General features: G+C 38.0%; 1 protein-coding gene across 1 annotated transcript in view; it reads right to left on the reverse strand.

Annotated features, from left to right (window-relative positions):
* The window catches only part of THSD4 (thrombospondin type 1 domain containing 4), a 307,104-nt gene extending 293,951 nt beyond the window's left edge, over positions 1 to 13,153 (reverse strand). The window contains exons 1-2 of the mRNA XM_075160230.1: positions 13,125 to 13,153; positions 9,159 to 9,228 (exon numbers count right to left, since the gene is read on the reverse strand). Coding sequence (XP_075016331.1) covers positions 9,159 to 9,228; positions 13,125 to 13,153 — 99 coding nt within the window. The remainder of the gene's footprint in view (positions 1 to 9,158; positions 9,229 to 13,124) is intronic.
* Positions 13,154 to 18,476: the final 5,323 nt, after the last annotated feature.

The raw sequence follows: 18,476 nt of genomic DNA on the forward strand, positions 1-18,476 counted from the left end.
ACAAAAGATGTGCATGCAGCTTTTATCACAGCCAGGCTCAGCCCGACTGAGGATTCAAAAAGCCAGTATAACAGTATACTGTTATTTTCAAAAATGTGTATGTCATATTTGGGATCAGATGAACACAGTATTCATGAACATCCACCATCTTATTACATAATTGATCAATGATCAATCTCACAAAGTAAGAGCTAGTCTTTGCCCTCTTAAAATTTCAAGAGTGTAAAAACAGAAGCAGGTGAACTCAGAAACTAGAACTGAACTGCAGTTCGGAGCAGAGCATGCCAAATTTTGAATGGGCTGAGGAAATCATAGTTTAGTTTGAGAACCTGTTCAAGTGTAACATTATCGTATTCCCCTGTCAGTGTTGTAAACACATCTATGGAACTGGTTTAATTCTTTCACCAGTTTAAGCATCTTAGAGGAATATTTTTCCAGTATTAGCTCAGCTGACATCCAATAAAGGCCATACCTATATAGCCAAGACAATTTCCCAGCAAAAAGTCTTTACAGTCCATTTTATAGATGTTCATTTGCAACAACCATATTTTTTATGCCTCTTAAAAGAAACATGTGGAACATTGGTAGTTTGATAAAAAACAATCCACCAAAAAACCCCTAAAACTTGCAGATAACTTCTCAGATCTCTCAAGGCTAGCAGAAAAATGGAGCAGAGGCCAAACAAAACATCATGACACAATGTGTACACGTCTGCCTGGTTAGTATGCTCAGCTATTTTAATCCTTCAGTGCATTTTGGAAGCCTTTAATCAGAGATGTAGTAAACCGTTTGAATTTTACAGTACGTGGTAAGTGTAAATATTACCAGCTTAAACGATTTGGGTTTCCGTTCTTTGTATAAAAACTCTGTCTGAACATCTGTGCCTGTGAAGATTAAAGGGCTAAAAAGCCTGGAAATAGAAGACCTTTGTATTCACAAATCACTGAAGGGAGTTACAATGCCTGGAAAGCTTAACTGTCCCTTCAACCAACTTTGACCACATCTGAAGAAACTTTAACATTACTTAAATAGCCTAGAAAGTAAACAGCTCTGAAAAAAGTTCAGAACAGTTTTTGTGCCAACAGAGTTTGAAGCTTCGTCCAAGTTTGGCTAATTTTTTTCACACCAAGACCACCTCCATTGCGTTCTGTGAGCCTAGCGTTTTAAGGCAGAGGTTACTTTCCATTTTTCTGTGAGACCATCAAGTACTTTCAAGTAAACAGACAGCTCACTCCTGACCTCACTTCTACCAGTTCTATATAATCGCTCCTTATTACAGTAGGATTGCTTCTGATTTACAGTAAGATAAAGATGATAACCATCAGGCCCTCACTATATCACAAATCCGGCTTCTTTATTTTAATAACTACTTCCTTCATCATTGACTATCAACTGTGACCTAAGTCACTCAGCTTGTACTACCCTAGGCCTTTTCCAGGTCAATCATCTTCAGCCGTGACAAAGCTATTGCCATTCTATCATATTTCTACACTTAGAAAAATTATTTGGGATCCACATGTGGTGGAAATATGGATTTTATTTATTCAGTAATTGACATAACACCTCTCAAGATCTCTCAGTGAGTCATGCACCCATCACTCCAGAAGCAGAGAGGACAAGCTGTCATTAAATAGAAAGCAACATTCCCTAACAGAAGAATTCATCTGTGAATCCAAAAAGCTTCTCATCTTTATCATCACTCTGATCCAAAGCCTGGGACAGAACTAGCATGCAATACTGCTCTGAAGGAAGATGAGAAGCTTATCTATGACCTTGTAAGTTCACCTGCTCTGGAATCCAACTGGAACAAAGATCCTTTCATTTTTCCCAGAGAAACACAGAACAAGCTTTAAGCCCCTCATGCTCTGAGCTTAAAGAAGTCAGTATTTTTTAATTAAAAAAGAAAAAAAAATTCAGAGGTTCATGATAAAGCAAGTTAAAAGTAACTAAACCATTGGCCTTGATTTTTTCAAAGAGTATATTTGCATAAAATAATGTATCCTTATCCTGTCTCTTTTCCCCAATGAAAGAATTTTATTTCCTAACCATTTTAATCCACAACATCAAGGACAGGGAATTAGTAACAATGCAGAGATAGCAAGAAAATTCTTTCAGCTGTTGTTCTAAATATTCTATTGCACTAAAAGGCTAATTTTAAAGGAAAAGTCTTGGCATGGACTAAATCATCTCTCCTGTTTCCTAAAGATCACTGTAATTAGAATAGCAACATCGTTAGCTGGAGAGGCTTTATTTTACCAAAGTTTCAATAAATGCAACAGCATGTATATCTATACAGTTAAAATCAAGCAACTGTGCTGAACGCAAGCAGATATACTGACCAGTGGAAAACTGCAAGAGGAATACGGACCACGTTTCAGTTGGTAGTGTTTTATGGAACTGATGTGTATGAAAATACAATAATAATGGACAGCAGTTATCTTATAAACAAGAAAAACATTACAAGGCAAAAAAAAAAGTGTGACACCAGCAAACACTTGTTCCAAGGAACGTGTACACAGCAGCTGTACGCAGATACATGGTGACTAAGCTGCTCTAGTAAAATTCAGTTTAGTGTATGCAGCCCCGGTAACTTTGTAGTAGGCCTGTTAGCAAGAGCCGAGTTCCAGCTCAGCAAGTCCTGACAAGTTATACGTTTCAGTCACTGTTGACCTTAGGGCAGAGCTTCACCCTACCCACAGCCTTCCGTTACATACTTCTGCTTCTCGGGATATGTAAAAGGAAGGTGGTGACCAGCTGTGGTGGAGGTCCCATGGTACTCCTTAGAACTATTAGGCATTAGCCCTGGTGTCTTGGCCAAAAGCCAAGCTTAGATATTAACTACTTTGTCTAACTCCAATTTCCTCCAGTGTTTCAAGGATATAGTAGACTTACTTCATGCTTCACATTTTACTCTATTATAGTGTGTTCAGATGTATTAGGGAGCTGTATCCTTTTCAGTTAACAGAGCAGTGACTTTTATGGGGTGTGGTAGGGTAAAAGAACAATGGAAATGCAGAAACATTGCCATTCACTGTCATTATTACAATATGAGTGAAGGCGCAGCATCACATTTATACACAGAATTTCCTGTATGAATCCTAAAAATGATATCATAGCCAGATTTAGTAACCAAATTCTTATAACTTGAAATAGCACTCGAAGTTATCACCCTCTCTGTACACTGTCCCTCTACCTTCCCACTTACATCTCCATCATCCTCTTTCTAGAGCCCAGTAGAAGGAATCATTCCTAGCATTTTAAGCCCTTTGCTTAAAGGTAGTGCAGTGGGAAAGCAAAGATGGAAAGACAGAAAGACGAAAAGAAATCAGCGGCCTACTTCTTGATTTTTTCAAAGATAGAGGAGAGCAAGACCAAAAGTCATCTCCTTGCTTTTACCTCTCAAAGTAGGTAGTCCAATTAATCTAAGAATATGCCAGAATTCCTTTAAGTCTTAGCATTTCATTTTACTTGTCACATATAAATGTTCAGGGACAACTTCAGGGAGGTACATGACTGCCCAGAAAAAGGTCTATCCTACAGCAAACAAATGTAGATGTTAAGCAATTTAAAAACTCTAGATAAGGGCATGGGCACAGGCAAGCAGGGGAGATGCAGTATTTTAATCACCCTGTCCTGAAGCAAAGGGAAAGTGCATAGATCCTCACGGTCAATCCAGAGTGATGGATTAATTTGTTTAAAAGAACTTCTGATAAACTCCTAATTCAATTTCATGTATTCTGCCAATGCAATCAACACAGTGCTATTATGTGGTAGATTTAAGGAGAAAAAGGAGAATAGAGGTAACTCAGAAATTACTCCTTTTAGAGGTAAGGAAAACTTCTGTGTCTACTGAAAAGAAACAAAAAAATACCAACCCCCACCCCTCCAACCAAACCAGAAAAACTTGCCCTCTCCCAAAACCAGTATACTACAGATAGATAGGAAAGCTGCTCTGAAGTACATGTTAATTGTAGAAATTCCCTTTTATGAACAGAACTGCTATTTGAGTACATTGCACTGCTACTCAGGCTACATTTCCACAAGTAACTGAACTGCTAACAGCTCACCATGACCAAATGAGGGATCTTGGCCACCTTTCCCTTCCCCCTGTTCCTCTCTTTTTCCCTCAGCTTCTGCTCCTCTTCCTGTTCCTTACTTCTCCTGACTTAGCAGTGATGACCCTTCAGCAAGCATATTTGAATCCAACACAAGAGAGAGGGGAAAAAACCAACACAAAAAAACCAACAAGACACATCTTAAAGCATATCCATCTCCAAATTTTGTGGGGCGTATAGTCACATTCACTTGATACATAGTTGCTTTTCATAGAGACATTGTGTGTCTGATAGCAAGAGATAACACCCCGTTTATTTCTTCTTTAATTTAGAGCCAGCATAAAGAAACAACACTAAGCCCAAACAGGCTCAAAATTCTTCAACAATATTGTAGTGTCACAATGAAATGCTTGTAAAAATAAATCCTGACACTTCTTCCACACATTAAAAATTAATTTGTTGAGATACTGTACCTCCATTGAAGACAATACTAATCTACAACTGAGTGACAAAAAGATATGCATAAATTCAAAGCAACTCTATTGCTTCAATGCTACTATTTAATGCTATAACACAGAAGCAAGATGTTAAAGCAAAGCAGTATTTACATCAGAAATTTTATCTGGACAAACTTTACCACTATTTACATTACCAATTTTACTAAAATAAACAAGGCATAAATATAACTACAGCTTACCTTCTTAACAGAGCAACATATGATTAGCTAAAAATCCACCCAGGAATGACTTCTGAAAAATTGGGAATACAGACTTCAGTGGTTGTCTGGGAGAAGGACTGTTATGTTTCATAGTTTAACCTTCTGTTCATCACAGCATGACACTTATCAGATAAGGTTAAATAATATTTATTCAATAAAATAAGCATAGGGAGGGAGAACAGAGAGCTTGACTGCATGATGAGCAGCAGGAGGGCTGTTCATATGTCCAGTACTGATGGACAAGGAAAGTTAATTGTTCAAATATTAAGAAATATTTCAGTTTAAACAGTTTAAGACAGCTTGGTTGATTTTTAAACGCAAGTGGCAATTACTTGGTTTCACATAACATTTCCTCCTTTTTTGCTAATATTGATGAGTATTTTGGCCTTATGGAGGAGTACACTTGATATTTAGAAATTATATACTATGAATGAGAAATAAGTAAGTTAGATCATGAAAAAAAACCAACCTCCAAGAAGCTACTGACCAACACTACAACCCCTGTCTTCAGCAAGAAACCATAATAGTCTTTTGCATAGGAATTTTTATTTCTATCTAATGAACATACCATGTTTAATATATTTGTATTACTGTCCAAACCTGTGCTATTTACAGAGATAAGATTAACAAACAGGGCAGTACCATAAGCTCAGATGTAGGAAGATGTAAAGATGCTCTTTGTTTTCAGTTTTTGTGCACTTCTGACAGGAGACACAGCATTGTTTAAAGTAAATAAGCACAAAAGCTACTTCTATATAAAAATCAGGTAGCCAAGTATTTCTGAAACTAGAAATTCTGTATTAGTCAATTCTGACTTTGTATGACAGACAAGACTTTAATTCCAAAATTATAAAATCTAAAAGCAGAAAACATTGCCCAGTCAAATGTTTTCCCCCCAAAAAGTATCTTCTTACTAGCTAGTGTTCGAAACATTTTTACTATAATAGCCAAGCTTAAGTTTCCCCAGAGTAACAAAAGAAGGGGAACTGAAATGGAATAGTATTGCATTTAGTTGGGGGCAGGGGGAGGGAGTGGGTCCTGAAAGCAGAAGAGTTACAGAATAAACTGCAAATGAGAAAAAAAAAAAAGTTTCCCATTTGTTCCTCTCATCCCCCCAAGTCTTAATTCCACTATCTGCACTTCCCTGCTATGGAAGTAATTTGGCTCATTCTTCTAGCTAACAGTCCCCAGGCTGTCATGCCAGAAATGGATTTTCGTGTGCGTGTGTCTGAGGAAAGCAACCTGCTGAGCCCTGCTCTTCCAGATTTTGTTGATGAAATTTTCCTTAAAAAAATTTTTTTTAAATTGCTGCTTGATTAGATAAACTTCTTTCTTCATGTCAAACTCCTAAACATATGCCACTAAGTCAAGAGTAGCTAAATGGTACTTTAAATAGTTCTGATATACTGAAGCTAAATAAAACCTCTTACAAGTAAGAGTTAGGAAACTACAAACAGATTTTCGTTCAAAAATCTACATTATGTCAGCCTCTCTGAAACTAGTATGACTTTAAACATGGATTCAAAAAAAAGAAGAAACAAAACATGAAAATCTAGCAAGATTTTAAAACAAACAGAAAATAGTATTTCCTGATGTTTTTAAGTGTTCTCAAGTCCTAAAAAAACAACATCTCAGCTGAACTGTGGGTGTCCAGAGGCAGTTACAACTGGGTTTCCATCAGCTGCTTTGGGGATCGTCCTGTGTTTTATTTCATTTTCCCAAAAGTTTTAAAGTAAGAAAAAGATCTAGACTATTTGGAAATACTTTAATGAATTACTCAGCCAAATACCCAAGTTCAATTCTCTGATTTTTTTTCCCTGTCCATAGCTTTCAGAGCAAAAATAACTATATGCAGGGTGCACAAGACAGAATCCAAACACTCTCCCAACACTGCACATTCAAGCATCAATCGTGCACAGATGCTTAACTTCAAGCTGCAAAATAAACACACAATAAGGTTTGGGGTATAAGCTAACGTTTTGTTAGAATTCAGCTCTAGTTACTCAGTTTCCACATACTGTACCCTCTGAGTGTGTACATGAAAGTTACCAAACACCACTTCTGTTATTCACTACATTGTTAAAATGACATATTGTTCATCAAATCCTTCCCTCCTCCTCCTCCTTTCCCTTTCTTCTCACAAAACCAACCTCCTCTCACATAGAAAGAACTCTGCCAAAAAGCAGAGAGATCCGTGCAGAAATAGACAGGAGATGCTGGCTAGGGATGCCAGCAAACACATGTCCAGGTTACTGCATAGAAAGAACGGGAACAACTTCCAGAGCTACAAAGCTGAGAACTTGCACTCAGTTAGAAACATGTCTGACTTGGCCTTCAGAGCTACTGACAGCCCTTCTTGTCTGGAGCTGATAGGTGGGTCAGAAGGTTTCTGAAAAGTTTAATAAATACAGACTTCCAGTCTAAACACAGTTTGGCATGAATAGAATCCTCTCCCATAGTGTAAGAGCTGAGAATGACAGACAGCCTTGGAGCCTGTATGAGATCGTCACTAGGAAACTTCTGCCTCTCTTGTTTTCAGTAAAAAGAACAGCTCCAAGGTGGTTACCATCCCCCTTAGTGCCATGCCTTCAGTCCCTTTAACTAGTACACAGGACACTCCAGACCCGTGGCATTTCTCATTCAATTGAAAACAAAGAATCTGATTTTATCAAAATTAATTCCGGAGCTTCACAGAATGAAGCAATTGTTTCTCTGACTTACTCTATTTTAGTTAGTAGATTTTTCTCCCCTAAGGCCATTTGGAAGCTGGATTGCAGCATCTCTCCACTGTCAATGTTACAAAAGAATGTCTAATTAGAGTATGGAAAACACAGCAGCAGCATGACCATCTCAACTGCACAACAAAATAGAAGAGATCTAAAATAGGGAAAAATACTATGTTGTACTCAGGTTTAGAATAGAGCACTTGGGCAGTATGAGAAATCCTGCAGACTGGACCGTGCCAGTTTCAGACTGCATCATTACTGACCTCATTTAACTTATCTTACAATTAGGCTGCACAAAGAGTTGAACATGACAGCTACGTTCTTCAGGAACTATGACTTCCAGACAGCTTCAGGTTTCTAGTCCATACCTACGGAGCTTTTGTCCAAATAATTTTTTACCGTACTGCACATAAAAAAAAGAAATCCTGCAAATTTGCCTTTCATCTCCTTTAAAAAGTACAGTTTAAAAATAAATATGCATTTTGCATTATTATTTAAAAATCTATAGTAAAAAGCAAATGTTTTTTTAAAAAAGGTTATTTTATACTTTTAATAATTAATTGGTTGTGTTTGAATACCAATTCAGAGATGAGAACAACATTGATACAAGGTCACAGCCCATAAAGAGATAGAAGAGCATTCAAGGAGTCTCCCCGCAGGTCTCTGGTAGAACCAGCAATACCTACACATCATTCCTAACAAACATTTGTCCAACACATTCACAGAGACCTCCATCATGGAAATTCTAAATGTTATCCAGACAATATGATCTATTCTTCTTTATATCCTTACTGTGAGAAACATCATAAAGCAAGTTTCCCTTGCCCCAGTTTAAATCCATTTCTTCTCATCTACTCCACCACAGACAGAAAGAATAGCCTTCTCTTTAGCACTTTTAAGTATTTGGAGATTATATCTGCCTCCCCCACCAGTCTTCTAATCTTTAGACTAAACAACCTGAATTCATTCAAACTTCCCTCAGAGGTAAGTTTTTAAAACCTCTTGAGGATAATCACTGCTGCCCCCTGTTTCTCTCCAAATTGTCCACTACTTTCCTGAAAAGCAGTGCAAAAACCTAACCTAAGTATTCCAGCCGAGATCTCACTAATGCTGAGCAGGATAGGAGTGCAGGCTGCAAGCGTTCTTCGACATGCCAATGTCTATAATGAGCGAACCATTCACAAGAGCACAACAGGAAAGTTCAGCAGTTTCCAGCTCTGATCTCTAGCAATTTAAATCTAGCAACAAAGTGTGGTTTGGGTCCAACTTCTGTTCCAGACATCTCCATCTCTGTAAGGGAAAGAGCTACCTATAAGCAACTGGATGCTTCTGCTAATCACTCCGTGTTTGAGCACTGCTCTCCTGACATGAATTCTTCTTCCCCTTTGTCTTACATGATGAAAATGCTCCAAAGCTTGAGTAAGCTGACATAGACCTATTTGTGACCTACAACACTCCATATAATTACTCAGCAAATTAACCATGATGAGCCTCTTTTAACCAAGTATATATTTATATCTAAAACCACACACACGTACAAAAACCAGAAGCTACATTATTCCCAGAACTTTTTTTAGATTGCATTGCTTTATGCATCTTACTCTAATGTTTTCTACATTTACCTTTAGTGTACAAAATCTGAATATTTCTAATGCTTACCTTTCTGTGTTCAATTGAAGGCTGTGGGATGACAAACTGGAATCCCAGCACTGCTAGGGAACTGAGAAGTCTGAAAAAGCAAATAGTGAAACAAGATATAATTACCACTAATACAAACCACACATCTACAACCTATTACAGTGCTTCATACTGCAAGAACTTATTTAGACACTTGAATACCATTACTAACCAAAGCAGACTCACTAAACTGTATGAAACGTTCTTATGACATTCTCTTCACAGCAGGCAGTACCAGGTACATACATATATTTGTCTATCTACAAAGCAAAAGTGCACCAAGTAGAATCCATTGATAGTATTTCGCATAACTTTATGTTTAAATTAAAATATTTTTGGCAGTGCATATTTTAACACCTCAGCATTTGGTGTCAAACTGACATACGCTTTGCAAGTTTTCTAAAGTGCTAAGTAAGAATTCACCCATCTGTGGACTAAGTCTGCTTCTAGCTCTGGCTCCTCATTTTACAGATGAACACTCCACCTCCAGCACACAGGAAACATGCAAAGAATCACCATGATTTTGCAGAAAATAGGTTCTTCCCCAGCTGCCTAACACTTGTGGAAATTGAATAACCTGAAGGGCACAGAAGATGGAAAGTAGCGGACACAGCTCACCAGAGACTCAGGATAAGCAGCCAAGCATCACCCCAGTCCCCACATCTTCAATCTGAAAGGAGTCATAATGGGAACCAAGCCCAAACAAACTTTGTTCTGTCAAGCCTCACCACTGTAATGACTCCTGAGAGCCCATTACAAGTTAGGCTCAGTTAGCTCAGTCTTCTGTTTGCTATAATTTGCACTGAGGACTGGTTTGCCCCCTTCTAGCAAGCCCCTTCATCAGAAAACACAGAAAGGTACAAAAAGTAGGATCAAGATATCTTTATTTCTACCAGGAGTTTGACTTTTCAGTCTACAAAGAGTATGCTTCGGACCCTCTGTAAAGGGGAGAGCTGCTAACAATTTGCTGAATTTCAATGCAAAAGTAAATCTGATGGATTTGGACACAAAAATCCATCTGCAAACTAATGGACCATACAAAAGCACCAGCTGTGCTTCCTACTCACAGCTCCTTCCTTTGCTCCCTCCACAGTAACCCTTTAAATATTTCTCATTGTTTCAGGTATTTTCAGAGACAGACCTCCTAAACAGAAAGAGGTTTTTTTTATACTAAGCGTTTCATTACCACCAATGCAAATATTCTTCTACTAAGGAGAATGTTTTTCTTGAGTTTTCTGTGTTTTTTCTTGCTAACATACTGCAAAAGGAACCATTAGGTAAGTATTGATTGCACATGGCCTATCATCACTTCATCACCATAGTCTATGCCCCTCTCTCTCAAAGCAATAAACCATTCAAAGTCAAGAAAAAGTCATTACTTCCTTACTGCCACATCAATTTAGGAAAAAAACAATTAAAACACTTTAAAAGCCCATTAGAAGGAAGTATTATATTTCAAAAAGCTATCATTTGTGATAAAGCAAAATACAGAGGAGGTGGCTGAAATCAGAGCCAGAGTAAGGCACTATAAAGAAACCACAGTAAGAGTCAAAACGTGCTGTTCAGAGCAAGGCCCAATAACACAGTGGTGGATGGAAGCCAAAGGCATGTATGAAGAAACTTACTTGCCAATCACACCTGAAATCAAAAGTACAAATAGAAACAGAACTCAGACCTCTAAATTGCAAAATGACAGCATCAAGTCTGTCTTTAGCTGACCTGCATATCCCTTTTTCAAGTGCTCAAGTGATCTCCTAACTATTCTCAATGAAAACATGACAAGCTTCTAAGTAGGCAGAGCGCAGTCTCTGACAGGCCCAGCCTACATCCTCTGCAAATTATATTTAACTTCCTTTTCAGAATCTTCCTACCCACTCCCTGCTCCCTTATGGCTCCTGCTCCCTATAATCCCTCACAGCATGTGAAAGAAAGTTCAAATTTTGCATAAGGAAATGAATGCTTTCATTCTCAACAGGACAGGATTTTTCTGATCAGTCTAAAGGACTATAGATTTCCATGCGTAAATTCTTCTGAAATCATGCACAAGGTTGGGAGTTCTGAACCGAGTGAGAACTGTAATCTTCAAAGCAAATTACTTACCAGATTAAAGTTTTGAGTTCTAAAATGCAAACTTTTAGTATATGTGTGACTACACCGTGCCAAGCTTTTCCTGACCATTCTTTAATGAGGTTGCACTGTAATCACCATCTTTATGTACATGCTGAAGGACAATGAAGCTAGTTTTTAAGTTTGCCTCTGTATCTGTAATTGGATCTCTCAGAAACAACAGTATCAACCTACTATTTCAAACACACAGGAAATCTGCTGGGAATACTTAAACTATCCTGAGGTAAGCCTCTAGCTTCAAATCAGTGTGCGGCAATTTAAATTTTTTTAATGTTATTTCCCTCAGTAGCTTGCTTTGGCTAACTTCTCTGGACTAGGCTTTTTTATTTGTCATGCTTGAGTAACATTAGGCCTCCCAAGCTACAAAAATAGGCTTCTCCAATTTCAGTGGGTTTGTTTCAGGTATTCTTACTGTGCAGAAAAGCCAAAAAGAACAAGTGCTCCTCAAAATAAGGCAAAACTTTTCAAGTATACATGAACACGTCAGGTACCAATTACAGCTGATTGATGGCTGTTTAACTCGGGCCTCTGTGTAAAAACCTTGCTGGTACAGCCCATGCTCTCACAGTTATGGCACTATTTGGAGCAAAGTTTAAAGCAAAGTCAGGCTTTAAACTGTCAGTCTGTCCAAGTTGCAAAGAGCAAACACGCTCACGTTCTTTTACTGACAATACCAATTTCTGTTTAACTGGGGGGGCACAGAGCAAAGCAAAGTGGTATTAGCTTTATTGTAGGAGTAGCAAGAAAAAGTTTGCTATTTAACACCTCATTTAGGAACACCTCTCAGAGTTCTTCCTCTGTCATTGCAGTGAGTATTAGCCCTCCATGAATGAAGCTGGAGGGTACCAAAATAGGTTTCTCGCATGGTTGCTGTCGCTTAGTAGTTGTATTTTATGAAGGGCTATCATGGCCAACTATGGATTGTCCAGATAGGAATGAAAGTATTTTAGCCAAGTGATTAGTACTGATTAATGCAGTATGGCTCTTGTCTCATATTCCTGACTTCCTCCCAAATGAAAGTCTGCAGAACAGCCTAAGTCTGGGACAGCTTGGGAAGAACTATGCAGGGAGAAGTCTCAACAGGAAAGATAATACAGGCAGTGTCAATAATACGTGACAGATCCATTTTGACGTGGAATCTGTCTTGGCATATTAGGAGGGTGCCAGAATTGCAATTCAGAGATTGATGTCTAAAATCCACAAGAAGGAAGGTTAGCTCAGAGCTGTTACTGACAGTATCTCCATACAAATGAAGAAGCATGCAGCTGTCATTCCTCACAGGAGGTCAACTTTTGTTCATGTAGCACCACAACTGCCTGTTTTCTCTCAATCTGCTTGCCCAACTACAGAACTGGACAGACCAGCTTAGAAACAGTTGAATGTTTCCTGCTTGAAAGGTTTTTCCTACGTTTGCCCACTGGCAAACTATTTCAGGAATACATAATATAAATCACTGAATGACTTGCAGCACAGATACTAAAACATGTAAATCACCAATTTAAGCCCAGTGACTGTAGCTGTACAGCCTCATAAAAAAAAAAAAAAGGGAACTTTCCAATAATATATGCCACCACATTGGCATACAGTAACAGATGCTCTAAGCATAAGCAAACACTGAGAACTTTCTTTTTTTACTATCACCAAAGAATGCTATGTCTGGTATGCATGTACTTGATTATTTGGTCTTTGGACAAGATTTTTATTTATCCTCCTATGATACAAATACTTTTAACACCAAAGCAAGAGACAACCAAATTGATATTTACTGCAGTGTGTTAAGAGCATATTAAATAAGGTTAAGTGTTTTATGGCATCACTTACCTCAAAGAAACTATTAAACTGTCTACCATGATCCTTTAATACAAGGTGTCTTGAAGTGAAAAATACCTCTTCACTGTGGTACAGTGCAATGCCGATCACACACAAATCCTACAGAAAGAAAAGACAAAAACATTTAACACTGCTTATTCAGAGTTTTCCAGGATGTCTATGAAACTGGATACAGACCTACATTAGCCATCTCCACCTCAATTCTTGGGACTTTACAGCAATTCAAACTCAAAATCCAGTGTATGTTACATAAATACACTGGACACACCCCATTTTTTGCAACAGGATTTCAACAGTGCCAAAGCGCTTTGCTGAAAGGCTATGGGATGCAAAATCTTGATTTGATTCCCAAGGATGCAAATCTGATGTTAAACTTACTTGCTTTTTTATCTCACATTCCTGGTATGTCACTTGTATGACAATAAAGCAAACAGCTTTATTTAAAGTCTTGTGTTAATAGAACTCATAGAACTGAAACTGGGTTACCAATTTCTATTGTAGAGTAATATTATTAATACACTCCTCATTTTGTGAGCAATGCAAGAATGATTCTGTTGTGAATGCTCATACAGTCTGCAGAAAAAAAACAGAGAAGAACAATATTGTTTCCTCTCTATTACAGATGGCAAACCCAGCCACAATGAAGTTAAATGCCTTGCCCTCAGTCATGGAGGAAATCTGGGGTTAAACAGTATTCTGAATACAAATTCAACTGATCCTTATTTTAAGTACTGTCATTGCATCATGACTACTGCAAATGCAGAGAAGCCCTAGCAGCCCTTGAGAGGGTTTTTACCTAGGTACACTCTTATTTGTTTGGAAATACTCTCAAACATTCAGACATCAGGGGAGTTCCTAATTTAGTAAATTTGTAATCATATATTGGACACCTAAAATGCTGCACCAGAATTTTCAGGCAGGAAAGAGATCCTTGCAGTAGGGAAATACAATATAAATCAGAGGAGGGAGGGGAGAAAGAGGGCGTATGAGAGGAAATAAAACACTATTAGGACTGAACTTAAATCCATACATTTCAGAATTTGGTCACCCGCCGTCTGTATCTTGCCATTTACAAGTGGTTACATGTTGAAATGCAGTGGAGTGAACAGAAACAAGAGAACACTGCTGTTCATAGATAAAGAGCTCTCAATTTCTGTCAGGCAGCCAGATAATTAAAATCTGCCTAGAAAGGGACAAGACTTACAAGAACTTAAGAAATGTGCAGTTAGATAAAGTACAGATCCTGCTGCCAGAATATGTGGATTGTTTGCACGTAACTGGACAAGCTAAATATTCCCCCCCTACCCCTCCAGAATAAAAAAAAAAAAACACAACAAATTTGTTTTAGGAAATCACAAAATACTTCTAAAGACTTTAAAAGAAAATTCCTCTTTTTTTTTTTATTGTTCGATTGTTTAGTTTTTTAAATGGAAGGCATTAAAGGTTGAGTACTTGGGAAAGTACCATGACAGAAGTTCTGCACGTAACAGGTTTGAGTTAGTCATGAGGAAGAAAGAATTAGGGCTCAGCCAAACTTCATCCTTTCTTTCTGTAGTTCCATGGTTTTCAGTAGATCTAAGAGGCTTTCTCAAACTTATTCACCAATTTCACTGCTTACTGTTGTACAATTGTTTTTTAAAAGATGAGCAGCACTTCTGAAAACAGATTTTCAGTCTAGATCTCCTGCAACACTTTACACCCTTTGAGCTTTTAGCACATAGTTTCAGAAAAAGCTACCTTCCTTTAAATGTTAGGCAAGTCCACATATACAGCACTAACACAAAGCATTTAGACAGATCCCATAAGATACTATTTACTAACAGACATTTTGAATCGTGAAGGAAACAAATGCCTCACTTCCTGCAACCTGATTCTTAATTACCAGACATACTGAGGCAATAGTTTTTTGTACCACTTACTGAAAAGGGAGGATATGCATGTAACATGGATTGTAACCAACATGGTTTCAAGTTCTTATCATTCTGGTTTTTTCCAGATGTACTCTATCTCCTTTTTTTTCACTCCACAATAAGCTTTTTATCCAACATCCTTGTATGAAGGGACACAATCTCAGCAGAACATCGTTACGGGATACAAACTCACAGAAAAAGAAATGTGCGCTCCCCTAATCCACTTTGTAAATTGCGCCTCATTTGAAAAGCAGAAAAGATACTAGCTTTGCAAAGAAGCGGGGGAGGGACCTCTGGTGTTTCTGGAGATTGTTCTTAAAAAGAGTGCTTAAAGTCCATGCATATGTTTCCAATTTTTTCAGTTCATCTGTATCTTCATTGTCAATGGCAGGTTGCATTACAAACTCAACTTTCAACAGTATTTCAATGCCTTTTTCAAAACACTTCTTACTCATAGACGCATTTCTTTTGAAATACCATTTGTAGCACATCGTGTAAAAACTAAGTCTCTAAGTGACTTAAGAGCTTGTTTTCAAAATTATTTAAGTGCTTAGGTGCGTACAGCCTATTGAAAGAAATGTCATTTTAGCAGTGGTGTTTTTGATACGAAAATGTGCAAACGTGACAATCATTTTCCCTCCAGAAGATCCAGGGCAAAATGAATACCTGAAATGGCTAGACAGTTAACACTAGGATTAAATAACATGAATTTTGGCATGGAAACCTTCAAAAGCCTGATGAGGTATACTATGTGCTAGTCACTGCAATAAGTCTTGCAAATGTAAAACTCAAATTACCTTCCCACAAGGGGCTTAAAAGCACTATAGACCTATCTAGCAAAAGACTTTCTAGTAACCTTATTTACAGCAGAATAGATATTAATATCTCAACTGGAACAACCCACACTCCTGTACTTCAGCAGAGTTAGCAAGACTTTCTCCACTGCATTAAAATATTTGACATGTCAGCAATCTTCCCCATTTCACCTCCAAGTGGGATGAAAACAAAATCTGTGAAACCAGGTAGAGGAAAAAAACAAAAATCACACCCCACCCCCCCCACCCCCCAAAAAAACCCAACCCAAACAAACAAACCAAGCAACCAACCCACCACACAGGATGAAACAGAATTCAAACCTCCTCTCCAGAACAACCATGACATGACAATCAAAAGGAGAGGCGTTTCATTGCATATAACAAAATGTGCATCAGGCCACAAAAAATGAGACTGGATAAAAAGACCCTGATTAAAGTCTCCTCCCCTTTCACACTGCAGGTGAGTGATCCTAATGCCTTCAAACTGCTGCTGCCAGTCTCAGCAGTTACACTACCAAGTTATGAGCTAATCGTAACCATCCTTTGTCTTGATATTTACTGAAATTTACTCAGATACTTACTCTCAATATTATCGGCAGAGTCTCCTTAATCATCTCAGCCTAGCAGCCCGCTTACAGTCAGACATTGCAGCCCTTTGTCAGCAGGGCTCAGATGAGTGTCTAAGTGAAATTAGAAAACAAAAATACTAATTGTGATGGAGATTTCAAAAAGGGGCAGAGATGGATAATGGCAGTAACTCAGGAAAAATAATCCAGTAGGCTCATAGGCAATCCCAGAAATTTGCTGAAATGGACACAATAAGATTTCTCAAAGAGTTAAATGATGCAATACGCAGAATTATCAGGACAGCCACCACAGACACTGTACAGAAAGTTGAGAAAAGAGAAAGAAAGTCTACTGGGAAGTCAACAGGGAGATTTCCCCCTTGGCTAATTAACTTAAAAAAACATCTTCCTACAAAGTGGTTTGAAAATTTGCAGAAAGCCAGTGAATCAGTTATCCTAACCTCTTAAATATCACGGGACCACTCACATGCAATTTTTCATGTGATTATACCCTTTGTGAGTGGATGGATTTCACTTTCATGAATTCCAATGTCATTTTAGCATCAACCTATACTTCTTATAAGTCCTGTCGACTCACATGTATCGATATGCATCCATGTACTAACTGTAACAGAAATTTCTTAACATGTGCATATGTACAATACCTACTGAAACAATCCAAGACCCTCTATTTTAACTCACAACAAGGATGTGAGATACATCATGTAGAAACATATGCTAACTTAACCAGGTTCAGAATTGCTCTGAGCCTTTAGCCTACTTTATCTTGTTGACTTAAATACATAGCAAGCCAACTTAAATTTCCTTCAATATTTATCTTTCTGGTTAGATTATGTATCTTGCCAGCTACTGACAATGGCAACTTGAAGTAGCTATGAAACTTGAGCATCATTCCAAAGTCATGTTTCCACTGATGTTCAAAGCTCTCTTTTTGTGTTATTTAGGAAAAAAAAAATATTTAGAAATACTTAAAGAAAAAAATATTATACCCTTTAAGATTGCCTTTGAATCTGTTGCCTGGCACATTGGCAAAGTATAGTGTATCTATTAGTTTAGTTGTTCATACCTATTAAACGATGTTCAATGCAAGTCCTTTGGATTGCATCCAAAATTCACTACATTCACAAGACTTTGATAAAGCACCTCACAGTGCACCAGGTTTATCTAACTACATAATTTGTGCATACATCCAACAGCTTGGACTGCAGCTGTTGACACGTACCACCAGAGTTTTAATCTCTTCAAATATTCATTAACTACATTAAAACATACACTGTCTCTGAAAGCTGCATAACAGAGAAACCCAGCATTAGATCTGATGACATGTTCTGATGCTTACATGGAGCAAACATTTTCATTAAACAAAAATTGCAAGTTACTCCACCTAACCCTGAAGGTGCCTTTCTGTTTTACTTTAAAGCTTTGAAAACTTTAAAGTTCTCTTTCTGGGTGTGTCCAGAACTGCTGCAGTCCAAGAAAGCTGAGTGCCTGACTCCAATCTAAGCTTAATCAAGATCCCGAAGTTTTAATTTCTTTGCCTAAAATCTCACAAAGAAAACCCACAGTCCGGTAAGTATACTCCACAAACAACAACATACACAGAGACACAATCAAGCCTCTTACAGTCACAGGTGCAACTACTAATTGTCTTCTAAACATAGCCTCTGGAATCATCTGCTTTTGCATAACAGCTTGGTGACTCATGCCCCTGTGATAGGCAGCCCTGACTCAACAGTCTCTGCACGAAGTGGAGAGGCACTCCCTGGTGCCTCAGGGCTGTACCTTATCCGCTGCCATATGGACTGATCTAGGTGAAGGTGCCTACATTTCTATAAAGTTGTGCTTCTACACAGAAGCTCCAAAGACCCTAAATAAAACAATAATTGTGAGGTTGAGGGCCATCCTGGAGTAGTCTGAAATTTTCGTCCCATTTCTATAGCTGTGTCTTCATTCAGCAAATGTTCCACTTCTCAAAGAACAATTTCAGCTCATTTCTTTGGAATTCAGTGGAAAAATGTGTAACCTCATTAT

Source organism: Calonectris borealis, chromosome 11 (genome assembly GCF_964195595.1).
Source record: "Calonectris borealis chromosome 11, bCalBor7.hap1.2, whole genome shotgun sequence".
Lineage (NCBI taxonomy): Eukaryota > Metazoa > Chordata > Aves > Procellariiformes > Procellariidae > Calonectris > Calonectris borealis.